Consider the following 13,685-nt stretch of genomic DNA (forward strand, 5'->3'; position numbering starts at 1 on the left):
CTTAATCTCTTGAGTAACGACACATGTAGTTTTACATAACATTCCTAACACTGATTACAACTATCTTGGTTTATTGACGGGCAATTTTTGACAACTACAATAACTAGTAAAAATAGAAGATTCCAAACAATACCCATCATTTTTAATTCTTTATTGAGGCAATAAAAATATGAAGTGGCTTGTTTGGGTAAATAGTAAATACAAATAATACTTACACAGGGAGGGGGGTTTCTTTCCAAATGCGAAACAAAGTGAGTCCTACCACCTGCGTTACCGGTTCATGGTGACTGAGCTCTCTCTGTCATTTGATTATGAGTTGTCGCCAAAAACCTTAGACGCCAAAACATAGTCACGTGGCGTGGGACAGGATAGTGACTTCAGTTTCGGTTCTTCTCTCTGCGGCCCAGCCCAACTCCAAATCCTTAACGGGCTTCTTGTTATGGAATTGGACTTGTAGTTTGGATTATAGATGCCCATATGTAAAGGAATACTTATATGTTAACAAAAAGAACTTATTTACAAGGCGGATATATTCACATTAGGAAAACCCAATTTATCCCAGCACCGATCGATTATAAAGGCAAGCCCGCACACACACAATGAATGACTTTACATATTAATAATGGCATGAATTATTACTGAACCAAAATTTACGTGATTTACAACAAACCATAATAACATTTGATGACACCGTGAATCAACATAAAAATATATATATATATATAAAAATCTTACATGTAAAAGGGGGCAAATTATGGTTTAAGAAACAGGAATGTGATTAAGAGGTATAGCCCAGTTAGTTACTTAACTGAGTAGTTACTTAACTGAGCAGGGTTGTAATATTTTTGATATTGAAGTTCAACTTCTCCATATAAACCAAAAACGAAATAGGAATGTGATTTTTTTTTTTTTTAAGGAATGTGAAATATTTATATGAGAGAAAATCGTGTTAAGAATGGAGGGAGGGGGTTGATTTGCTAGCAATGTTAAATTAGCAGTGAAAATGTAAATAAACCACTATTGACTTTTGAAAGTTGGAACATTTTTTAGTTATTTTCTCTTTTTTTTTTAAACATAATTACAGGGGGCTTGGGGGACAATTTATATAAACTTTCCACATGGTATTCAGCATATTATGTTCAGAGTGGGCCTATATAAACTTTGTACATTATATGCCAAAAATGTTAAATTTTTTTACAATGATAAAGTTCAAAAATTTCGTGTAAATTACTCAAAAACGTCATTCATCACCATTAAACAGACTCTGGTGGGTTGTCAAAATATTAATTTAATCGTTGAGAATAATATTATTGATTAATTGAGTTTTTTATGCTATGATTTTTTAATAATTATTAATTAATTTAACTATTAATATTAAAAATGTGATATTCCTCTATTTCTGTGATTAATAATAATTTCGTACTAATATTTAGTGTATATAAGTCAATTTAATCTTTACTATTAGAGATTATATTGACTTATGATTATTAAATTGGAAATTGAATTAATTAATTTAATAAATATTAAAAATTAATTTAATCAATAGTTTTAATTTCATATGAAAAAATGATATGATAGTTATCCAAATTCAATGTCACATTTTGTTCTTTTACAAGGTATAATATCAACTTCAGTGATGATGATACTTTGTTTTCAATCACTGCATTAGTCACACCCCCAAATTATTCGAATCCGACAAAACAGAAATGATAGAGCATTGGTATATTTTGAATAAATTTTGTGTCGTTGAAATTGTTCTTTACGCACGAGTAATTCCATAAGATTTTCTATGATGTTTTAAGAAATTTAAGATATTCTTTGAAAACCATCACAAAGTTTACGACTAAAAAACCCAGTAAAATGTACGAATTAAGCCAGAACAGAATAAACTCATGAATATATCTTTAGAATTAAAATGGCTTAAATTTTTTCTTATAGTTTAATGGCTTAAAATGGTAAGTTTGACTTAAGGGGAAAAGTGAGTTTAAATCAAGCCACTAACATTCATAACAAACCTTATAAACTAACTTTTGTGGATAAAAAAAAAAAAAAACTGTTAGTTAATCTCATGTGGTTCAATAACATGTAAAGGCTATTAAAAAATAACTATTTAATTAAGTATTAGGTTAAGACATATGAAAAAATTATATATTTTTAAAAATTTCTCATAGGTATCATTTTGGATTTCTTTGGAGACAATTCTATTGGAGTTACAATTGGAAATTAGATACAATCACTTTTCATAATAGAAGTTCAAATCTTAATTCTGTATGTTGTAAAAGATTAATCCGTTTCACTAAACTCAAACCTATCAATTATAAGAAGCTTAATTGTATTTATAAAAGAAAGTAGTTCTTATAATTTTTAATTTAATTTAATGAACACTTAATTTTGAGTTTCATAAAGGAAATTTAGACTCCCAATGTTCTTAACATATAATGTGTGTTTGTAAACCCATTTTGGTTAATGCAACGACAAAACAAATGCATCGTTATTTACATTGGAAACCATAATTTTTCCATTCAACAATCAACATGGATTGAACGGATTATTCAAAGTTCAAACACACTGATAATGGTAAACACATGTTAAGGAATTCAAGGTCTTTGAATTTTTTTTTCTTTCCTATCAAATAATGTACATAATTATCTCACTCCTTTTTTTGTGTCATTTCTTTTCTTCAACCAAACATAATCTTAGTGTAGAAGTATAGTACATTAGAAAATAACTTCATCAAGAAGTGGCGTAACATAACACACTCACTATACACATGCTGACATGCATTCATGTTAGTTAGGCTGGTAGTTAGAAGTAGTTGCCGTTGAGTATTTTTTTTTTTTTTTAATTTCTGGTTCTGCTTCCTCTCCATACTTTATCCAGTGCCTAATTTTTTTCAATTTCCATGAGAGCTTCCCCGTTTTGCTTCAATTGTGGAAACAGTCTCGTTAAATTGTAAATCAACACCTTACCTCACTTGAAATATTTAAAGTTTGAATTCTGTTGTTATTAATATGGAAATCTTAGCATAACCAGGTTGAATATACATTATACATACGATGATACTCCCATATGTAAAATGTCATTCAACAGACGCTAGGGAATCATATTTATTTAATTATGGGTCAAATGCTATACAGGGTATCATTGATGTGATGATGAAGAATAATTGAATATGAGCCAAGAAAATAGGCCCCTGTGACAAGTTTAGCCCAAAACTACTGTGTCCAACAAGACAAAAAAATAAATGAAAAGACCCCTCGAGAAAAGAAGTCACGTGAGATGATCGTAAGGCCTCGCGTGCCGGCGTGCCTCGCTTTATCCAACAAAAAATGTTAAAATAAAGAGAGAGTGAGTTAAGGGTAAGATGGGACCCACGTGGGCAGAAGTCTCATCTACTGTCAGTGTTGTGTGAGTGACAGTTTTGAGACATGTGAATGTCATCACTTTTTTCTTTTCTTTACATTTTTTTGAATTCTTATTCAACTCTGTCTTTCCACAAACGGACGAATTAGGTTACGTGGATACTGTTGGTGGACCCTGTCTAGATTCGTAAACTAAACTCTGTTGATCCAACGTTTTCTCTTTCTATTTTGATATCTACTTAATCTTATACTACTAGTATTTTACTTAGGCTCCTATTAAATCTGGAAAGTCGAGATTCAACATATTCTAAAAATAAAAATAAACAAACAGATATAATAAACAATGAGTATGAGATTTGGAATAATATCTTTCGGTCAAATACTAAAACAACCTTATATTGTTTAATCAAATACTATGGAATAGGGGTTTGTTAATCTGAATGGTTAGTAAATGTGTCGATCAATAGTGTGGACAAACTCTCGTTTGTTTTTTTATTTTCATCCGCAAACTCTTGTTTATTTGTGTTCATTAAGATGGAGTTGTATGGATTTTCATGATTCCATTGTATATTTTACTCTATTTTTTTATTTAATTTTCCTATTTTGTTATGAGGTAGTTTATTTGATTAAGAGATTGAGTAAATTCTAAAAGAAAAATAAAACATTTTTGAACAATTCACTGAAAATATGACACATTTTATGAGGTTGTGAGAAGAGGATATAGTGTAATATTAAAAAGAAATAAAAGGTTTTCAAGTCTTTTGAAAACCTCTAGGTCATAATTAGATTGGGCCACAGAGACCCTTATTTAACTTGTGCATAAAATTTTCATGCTCAAATCATATATTTCATAAAGCAATTTAGGTTGGATTAATCGTAATTAAGTTCAATGTATGTCAAGAGCAATAGTGGGCTCGGCTAAAGAATCTAAATTCAATTCAAATCTCTAAAACGAAGTCAAAGATCAAGATGTGCTAACGTTTTGCAGGTTAAGTCTAAATTGAGTCATGATAATATTAGATAATTTTATGTTATTTATAATTATATTGCGGTCTTAAATTGGGAGATTGTTGTTTTATTTTTTTACAGTTGCAAAATTTTCTTATTTTTATATGAAAATATTGTATTCGTATTTTCAGGTTAGTATGTATTTATTTTTATCTGCTCGTTTACATACTTTCTGCATCTGTCCCCGCCACCAACAGTTTATGATCTTTGAATTGAATGTGGCTCACATATTCGTCCACTATATTTTCTTTCGCTTGCATCAGTTTCTTTCTTTCTTTCATTTTTAAGGAAAAATATTAATGAGGTACGTTGAGGAATCTGAAAGAGACCCTCGAAGGAAGCATGAGTGGTGGCAGTGCATTTCTACACGGCAGTTAGTTAAGACTTGAGAGCATCGCGTTTGGCTTTTATTGATTCTTACTGGATGCAGATATTGCTTCTTCATTGGATTCTCTTTTATTAAATTAAAGAAACATAATGTAACAATAAATACCACTGTAAGATAAAACTTGAAGTTCATAAAGTTGTTCCTTTTGTTAATTCTCAATATGGTTGCATGCAAAATTAAGTATTAGAAAAATTAGTTATAAAATATTTTTGCATAATGTTATGTATAAAAAATTAATTAAAAATACATTAATATGGTAGAATTTCTTAGGTTATGATTCAATCATGAATTATTATTATTATTATACAATTAAAAAATGTTAAATTTTATTGTAATCATTTTAAAATTTATATTTAGAGTGATTTGTATTTAATTGACAATGTACTGTAATCCATGATAATTATCTTCTTCTTTTATGATTTGTGCATATACTCTAGGAATGGAGGTGCGTATGTTATATGTGCTCTTAAAGAATCCTAAGCATAGTGCATGCATGAGTGCCTAAGGAGTTAGGATATTTGTTTCGATAATTACGACGTTGCAAAGAATTTGTATTAGGTTCTAAGAAGAATTTGAGCATTGTGTGTTGTTGAGGTTCCAGCTGAGAGCAAACCCAGGAGGTAAAAAGTAGTGAGACGTGAGTTACCCATTTGTACAGTGACTTTTTTTTTTTTTTTAGTCTTTTGTGTTGATTTGGTAGAATTTAAAGTCCAACTTAAGTCCAAGTTATCCCTCACAAGACACAACTAACCATCAATAGTGTGGAATGCAGGTTTTTTTCATAACTGTAAATTGTTTTGGTCCAATGATATAATTTCCTAAGAAAGAAAGCACATTGGCGGTGCATGCAATGGATGGGCATCAACACGTGATTTTCCAAATTCTTCTTCATTGTAATTTGTTGCTTGATTTAATTAATTAACAAGCATTTATGCCTATCATGAATATCAGTTCCTCTTCTCTGAATATCAGTTCCTCTTCTCTTTGTAAGATTTAAAACTTACACTCTCCTGTGCAATGGCACACCATGAAAAACCACCATATGGCTGGCTCATGTGGCTCAAAGAGAAGGGTATATGTGGAAGAAAAAAATGATATATCATGACTCACGTTTCTGTTGAAAACAAAAGTTACTTTCACTAACATCAACACATATTTTAAAAAAAAAAAAAAAACACAAACAAGTTTGTTCTACTAAATTACATTAACAGCCAAGTGTCAAACATGATGGTTAAAGTCATAACCAAATTTGACTAATTCTAGAATCAAGTTTATTGATTTCAAACGTGAAATCAAACAGGCTCTTAATTAGGAGTTAGGAATGCTTCAAAGAGCTGCTAACAAGTTGTCCATACCAAAACGTTGATGACCTAAACCAGTTACCATTATTCTACAATGGATTCAAAGCATCCATAAGGCTTATGCAGTCATGCTAAATGCATTTTCCTTCACATAAAGAGTGGGACTTTCAGAATTAAAAGCAATGAATATGCTTATATGGAAATTTTTGCACAAACATACAACAAAAAACTAATATATATACAAAAATACATATTCCTCTATTATTTACACATACATACATTTTTACTATTCACGGTATAAATTTAGGTTGAAAAGACTCAAATTTATACTGTAATTTTTAGAAAAATTTGAAAACCAGGTTGAGAATTCGAATTTCCTAACTTGAATTTTCAACTGTGTTTTATTTTTGAAAAATAGTTTTTTTTACAAGATAATAAATAATATAAATAAAGAAAATTGATTCAAAATAATAAAATTAGAGAATATAAATAATGATAATTTAATTCTAAGTAGTATTCACAACATGTTCAAGTATTTTTAAGTTTACAATTTATTTAAATACCTATATAATAATTAAAAAATTATATTATAATTTAAGAAAATGCACAACATTTTTATAGTTGTAGTAGGGAAACAAAAATATATTGTAAGAAAAATTTGTATCCAATTTTTATTGTGTGTAAATTTTCTTTAGATTAACGACAGTCAAGTATCATGAGCTGAATTTTGAATTGGAAAATACTCATAGTCTCTGACTTATGACAAAAAATAATTATCGAATTTTATTAAAAATTATGTGATTATAACTTCTTATTTATTTTTTAAAAAAACTTCTTATTCTACACATTCTGATAAAAAAATGATTTATTGCACCAATTCCTATGAACAAAATACTTTTATCCATTTAAAATAGCCTTATTGGTTACCGTAGTAGTTAAATCGACAGTATAAGAAACTAATTAATAAATATACTGTAAGTTAAAATGTTAATAAATAAAGATATTATTTAGAAAAATAATTAATACTTTCTTGCTATTCTGAAGTAACAGATAAATTAAGACAGATAAATTTTTAAAAGTGAGAAAGAAAATGAGAGGGAGAGATAATTTATAATGTCTCTAAGGATTTTTTATTCCGAACAAATTTTAGCCGATAAAAAATACAAGTAACATGTTACAAAGAGTGTATTGGGGTTATACTTTATTTATGTCATTTCAATAACATTAATAAGGTGTAATCTCTGTTTGTTTCAGTTGGGTGATCCTTCAATATTTATATGTTACACTTGGTATCTCTGGTACCGTATTATATATATATATATATATATATATATATATATATATATATATATATATATATATATATATATATATATACACAGAGAGAGAGAGAGAGAGAATAATTACAAAGAGTGTATCACAGATTCTCATGTTAGTACTATTCTTTTGAAAATGCCGTCAAATTTATTTCACTTAATAACTTTTTATGGATATTAAATTTCATTAATTCAAATTATGTAATTAAAATTTTAATTAATTAAACATTTTTTTAAAATTAAATAATGTTAAAAAAATGTGTTTATTTCTAAATTCTAATTTTATAAATAATTATGATTTTCTCGCTTTAAAAAAAATTCCACAGAAAATTATGAAATTTTCCCCATTATTTATGTAATTTTAAAATAAAAAAACCAGATTAAATAGTATTTCTATTATTATTTATGAAGATAATAAACAAAAACAAAACGTTTTCATAATTCATTTAACAAAATTGTAGTTGAACCGTATCCAAACATAATTCTCAACAACATTATTTGAATATAAGTGAATTCTTTTTTGTATATCTGGAACCATTATTTTGTAATCGTGTACTCTAAATACAAATTAACATTTTAATATTAATAAATTTTTTTAATAAATAACATATATAATGTATTAAAAATAATCATACGTGCTCAAATGAAGTTGAACACTGTATACGACAAAATGCTCTCTCTTTTATCAATAAACAAACTACATTCAAAGAAAAAGGAATTTGCCACAATCAACTCATCTCATTTCCACAACAATAACAATATTTTCTTGTAAAGAAAACATTTTTAAGTGAGTGTATACATTTTTTTTAGGAATATTCTGTCATTAAATGCTGTTCGTTTTTGTATTGTTTAAGACTAATGTATACAAACGAACAATTGGTTAATATATTTTTACCAAATATTTTTATTTAATTTTTCTCCTTCAACTATAAATCACAGTAAATTACATTATAGATTTTTTTTCCTAACCATAATCCTCTCGTTTTTTTTTCTCCTTCGATTGTAATTGCAAATGAGTAATCGGATGAATCATTGAGATTTTTTTAATTACTCACGGGGTGGACTGTCTTCATTCAACAATAATTTTTTCATTCGTATCATTTAGGAATGGAATTCAAGACCAAATAAAGTACCAAATTAATCATCATTTTTGGAGGCGTTGTCAATTTGGTTCTTGAGATTTAAAAAATATTAAAATGATTATCAATTTTATATTTCGTTTGTCACATTAGTCTCTGTAATTAGTAATGTTTGTAAATGTGTGATGTGACACGTTTAAGTGTCACCTGGACGCACACGTGAAACTTCCACATCATTTTCTTCTACTTGTCACATAAGAAGGGACTAAATTGATATTAAAAGGATTAAAATGACATAATTTAGGTGATAATATTTTTTCCTCAAAATGTTAAAACTCTAACGACTACTTTAACATTCACGATTTCATTCTATTTTTCCTCCTACTCATACTCTCATCTAATTCTTATTCTTCTCCTATTCATCTTTCTCCATCCTTGTAGTTCTTCTTATATTATTTTGTGGTCTACCTAATTCAAGCACAAGAGAGAATGTCACGTCAAATCGTCTTTGCTATTGTCGTAGAAGAGCTACCTCTATTGGAAAGCACCGATTGCGTCAATCTGAAGGGTGACAATGATCGACGTGGAACACACAAAAGCACTGATTGCGTCAATGAACAGTAAAGGGTGACGAAGAACGGCAACCACCACCACCACCACCACTCGGAGAGTGATGATCGACATGAACCTAGCACAAGAACGATACCCTTCAACCATAAGAGGGAGAAAATGGTGAGAGAGAATTCATCACGTTTTCAATTAGACTGAAAACTATTAGAGATTAATTTGACACTATATACAAAAATTGACTATTCATTTTCCAATATAACATTTTAAATTATGTCATATTAGTCCTCATGACATGACATTGCTTATTTCCTAATTACAATTGTCACGTTTGCGTCCAGGTGACACTTAACGTGTCACATCACACATTTACTAGCGGTGTTAACGGCAGAGATTAACGTGACAAACAGAATATAAAATCGATGATCATTTTGATATTTTTTAAATCTCAAACATCAAATTGACAACGCCTTAAAAAATGAGGGACTAATTTGATATTTACTCTATAATTAAGAAGTACAAATCCTATCTAGTTAAAATTGTTGGTTATAATCCTCTCCTCTAATTAACTAATATTGTAAAAATAAATGTTATTAATACAATACTAATTCTGTTTATTTTACATAATAATATAATTAGATCTTAAATTTCTAAAACACCAATAATTATAAAATAGAATTAAAAATTCAAAGCATAAAAGAGGGTATATATCTCATATTATAAAATAAAAATATAAGATTACTTAAAATCCCTCTCCCTCGATATGCTACATGCAAATGACATAGTGTTGGACGAAACCCGAGGTATTAGCTGCTAAATATGCTGAGTTTAGAAATAACCTTGATTTTTAGTTCTTCTAGTCAGTCCCCAGGCCCAGGCTCAAGAAAATCCTCTCAGCTGCAATGGAAACTGTACTCTCGGATCAAAACCCTCCCTATCCCTATGTCACTCTTCACTTCATTTATGTACCTCTGCCTCTACCCTTTTCATTGCATTGTTTCACACACCACATTCGTCCAAAACCAACTCATTAAAAAATTAATTAAAACACACACACAAAAAAAGCAGATGAATATAATATTATTCTATGCCACTCTACTTTATAGTAGACTCCTAGTAGTTATGATAATATAATATTCTGAAAACTAAAAAGCTTTGGTTTTTCCACTTACAAGCCCTATGCTATGCTACGCTGCTGCTGCTACTTCTTCCCTCGAGTGGTATTTCCAAAGCAAAGCAGAAAGACAAAGACCGCAGGTTCTTTCTTTCATCTCTGTTTATCTATTCATTATTTTATTACTTTCTTAGCTTTTTTTTCTTCTTTCTTTCAACTGTCTTGTCTCACTGTCTTTTTCTCAAGTGCTCTAACCCTTCCTCCCACTGCCTTCAAAACAAACTTTGCAGGCTTTGCTGTCAGAAAGAAGCAAACAACTCTCTCTCTCTCACTCCACCACCCTTTATTTCTCTCTCACACACAGGTAGGTATCTGCCAAAGATATAAAGGAGCCCGAAGAGGACACTGTAAAAGCTTTTTACAAACTTGGTCTTTATACATCCAACACAACCAACGAAGTTAATTAGCCACCACAGTCACGCACGCTAAGCCAAACCTAATAGTAATAGTAGCAAGTTTCTTTCTTTTTTGCTCTCTCTCTCTCCATGGACTTCCATCTGAAGCAATGGAGAAACCAGCACGAGTCAGAGGAACAACATTCTACAAAGATGCCAAAACTTCTCCCTGAATCCCATCAACAACAACAGCCATCAGCCTCTGCACTCCCTTTGTTTGTACCTGAACCCAACAGCAGCAAAGTCAGCACCCTGTCAGATTCAACATTAGCTTCTGCTACAATGACTTCTACCACCACTAACAGATTATTTCCCAGTAAGATTTTTATTTTCTTTCTTTCTTTTCCCTTTTGCAGAAAGAAATAAAGTTAGTTTGATTAGCCTTCAGGCATTAGTTGGTGCTTACTTTTTCAAGTTTTTTGCTTCTTCCACTACCACAACCTTTTCTTCTTTGGCACTTACGTTTTCTCTCTTCTTTTTTTTCCCTTTGTGGGTTGGTGTCTCCTCTTTATTATTATTACACCTGTTCTGTTCAGGGATGGGGAGCTACTTCAGCTTGTCTCAGTGGCAGGAGCTTGAGTTGCAGGCTTTGATATTCAGGTACATGTTGGCTGGTGCCGCTGTTCCTCCTGAACTCCTTCAACCAATCAAGAAAAGCCTTCTTCATTCTCCACACTATTATCACCCTCTCCAACATTACCAACCTTCTGCTTGTAACTCTCTCTCTCTCTCTCTCTCCAATATCTTTATTATTATCTTCTATATTCTTCACTGTCATACACCATTTTCCATATATTACATCATTTTCTCGTGTTTTGTGACTATTCAGCGTCCCCCAAAACTTACTCTTTTTTTTTATAAATAATTTTGATTAAAGAAAAAACAACGGCCCCCAAAGTTTACATTTTTGACAAGACATACTTGTTGGTTTCATAGCCGATCTGATCTGTGGAATAAGGAAACTGGTTAGTGTGTTTGGAAAACGTTGTTTTCTTTTTGGTATGCACGATACATGTTTAGAGGAGATGATTACTATCTGCTAACCATGCCACTACATATTTTAAATCTGCAGGCTTTTGATCAAATATGGATCACTTAAGATAAAAAAAAGACTTATAACATCGTGAAATGCATGTGGTAAATAGAAACCTTATATACTGGAATAAGGTTTTTTTGATGTTATATGTTGTTGCATGCTATTGGTGCCATATAGAAGGTAAAAGGGTAGATTTTGTATAATCATGGTCTTGTTTGTTGGATCAGTGTTGCAATCAGGGTATTGGGGTAGAGGAGCGATGGATCCGGAGCCAGGGCGGTGCCGGAGAACCGACGGCAAGAAGTGGCGCTGTTCGAGGGACGTGGTGGCTGGGCAAAAGTACTGTGAGCGCCACATGCACCGTGGAAGAAACCGTTCAAGAAAGCCTGTGGAACTACCCACACCAACTAGTGCTATTAATAATTGTGGTGTAACTGGAGTTGGATCTCTAGGACCAGGTGCTTCATCATCTCCCATTTGTTCACCACCCTTAGCTTCTGCTTCATTCAAATCTCCTTTTGATCTTCATCTTGATGAACGGTAATCTTAATGCCTTTCTTGCCCCTCTCTCTCTCTCTCACTACGTGATTTGTTAACCAAGATTGCATCATAAGTGTTATATTACGATTTTATTAGTGTATCTAATAAAAGGCAATCAGCGAGTGAGGTTTGCTTTGGAAAAGGGTGACTAAATTAATGTTGGTTCTATATGAGCTTGTTCTTAAATATGGTGGGACATACTTTTGCTTTTGTGGTTCATTTTTTTTCCTTCTTTGTCATTGTCGTTTTTGAGATTAATTTATTGACGTTCAAAAAGTAAGTTTGAATTTGATGCATTTCGATTTGACAAGTAATCTAAGGAGGAGATATATATCCTTGTGACTTATTACTGTGCTGGGGGTGTCTCTGCCTAACTTCGGATAGGGACCCTATATGAGGGTATGGCCACTATGTCTCGTGCTTTGGGAAATAAAGCAGGTTAGATTAGAAGAAGATATCAACTGGGTGTGGGATCTATTTTCTATTTAATGTATTGTCAATGTATAACACATTGGGAGATAAGAGGAAAAAGTGCTAGGAACATTTTGTTTCTTTCATTATGATAATGATTCCTTAAGTAGTATGTATATTTGCCTTTATCAAAAGAGTGAAAGGACAAAATATATTGTTGTATTTCGTTAAGTGCATGGCAAACACAACAATACTTTTAGATTTGGCAGAAATAATCCCCAACCGTTCCTTTCTAAACTAAATTTAGAAATGATGTTGTCCTTGTGTTTGACAATGACCACAATTTATATATTTTTGGCACCGTTGTTAGTTGTGATACAATAAAAAGCCCCAACTTGATGATATTTTTGGTGTCTTGTTGTGGGCCTCATAATGTAGTTCCTCTGGGACCAAGAATGAAGACGAAGATCATGTGGGTGGGGATGGCAGATCAGGTGGAGGTGGTGGCCATATGCTGAGGCATTTCTTCGATGATTGGCCACGATCACTCCAAGACTCTGACAACGTTGAAAACAATGCTGCTGCTGGCCGTAGCCTCTCTATTTCAATGCCCGGTGCTTCCTCGGATGTGTCATTGAAATTGTCCACGGGCTATGGAGAGGACTCGGGCCCAGGAAATGAGAATGTAAGCCTCGAGGCAGAGCAGCTGCAGTTGAATTGGGCCGGAGGATGGGCCTCGTCTAATCAAGTGGCTTCGATGGGAGGTCCACTTGCTGAGGCACTCAGATCATCTACTTCAACCTCATCTCCCACTAGTGTTTTGCATCGTCACTTGCCTCGTGGATCTGAGACCAGCTTTATTAGCACCTGAATTTAGTTATAGTGGGTGCCCCAATTATTTTTCTGTTTCTTGTTTCGAGGTTTAAGTTCCACTTTTGGAGCATTCTTGGACCACGGTTATGTTCTTTTCAAACTGTGTAGACTACTTTTGTTTCTAAGTGGGCGATGAAAGGATATGGTCGGTCCCTGGTTGGATTAATTCGAAGTAATACTAAATTGTCAATTAACAATCACATTTTCTTTATGAAAGTACTTTAGTTCCTCAGAA

At 31.7% G+C, this 13,685-nt stretch overlaps 1 protein-coding gene across 2 annotated transcripts; it reads left to right on the forward strand.

The window, feature by feature from the left end:
- Positions 1–10,186: 10,186 nt before the first annotated feature.
- LOC114407176 (growth-regulating factor 3-like) lies at positions 10,187–13,650 on the forward strand. Of its 2 annotated transcripts, XM_028370179.1 has the most exons (5): positions 10,187–10,278; positions 10,426–10,906; positions 11,127–11,303; positions 11,854–12,166; positions 13,016–13,650. In XM_028370179.1, the coding sequence occupies exons 2-5, from the start codon at positions 10,681–10,683 to the stop codon at positions 13,446–13,448; spliced, it is 1,149 nt and encodes a 382-aa protein (XP_028225980.1). In that variant the 5' UTR covers positions 10,187–10,278; positions 10,426–10,680; the 3' UTR covers positions 13,449–13,650. The 2 variants fall into 2 exon arrangements, with proteins under 2 accessions (XP_028225980.1, XP_028225981.1); XM_028370180.1 differs by lacking the exon at positions 10,187–10,278 and having other exon boundaries at positions 10,396–10,906.
- The last annotated feature ends 35 nt before the right edge of the window (positions 13,651–13,685 follow it).

This window comes from Glycine soja, chromosome 3 (genome assembly GCF_004193775.1).
Source record: "Glycine soja cultivar W05 chromosome 3, ASM419377v2, whole genome shotgun sequence".
Classification (NCBI taxonomy): Eukaryota; Viridiplantae; Streptophyta; class Magnoliopsida; order Fabales; family Fabaceae; genus Glycine; species Glycine soja.

Excerpts from the sequence above, each read along its gene's own strand:
- LOC114407176 (XM_028370179.1), top strand. The coding sequence starts at position 10,681 with ATGGACTTCCATCTGAAGCAATGGAGAAACCAGCACGAGTCAGAGGAA. Across the intron at positions 10,907-11,126 it reads CACTAACAGATTATTTCCCA|GGATGGGGAGCTACTTCAGC; the intron begins GTAAGATTTTTA and ends TGTTCTGTTCAG. Across the intron at positions 11,304-11,853 it reads ACATTACCAACCTTCTGCTT|TGTTGCAATCAGGGTATTGG; the intron begins GTAACTCTCTCT and ends TTGTTGGATCAG.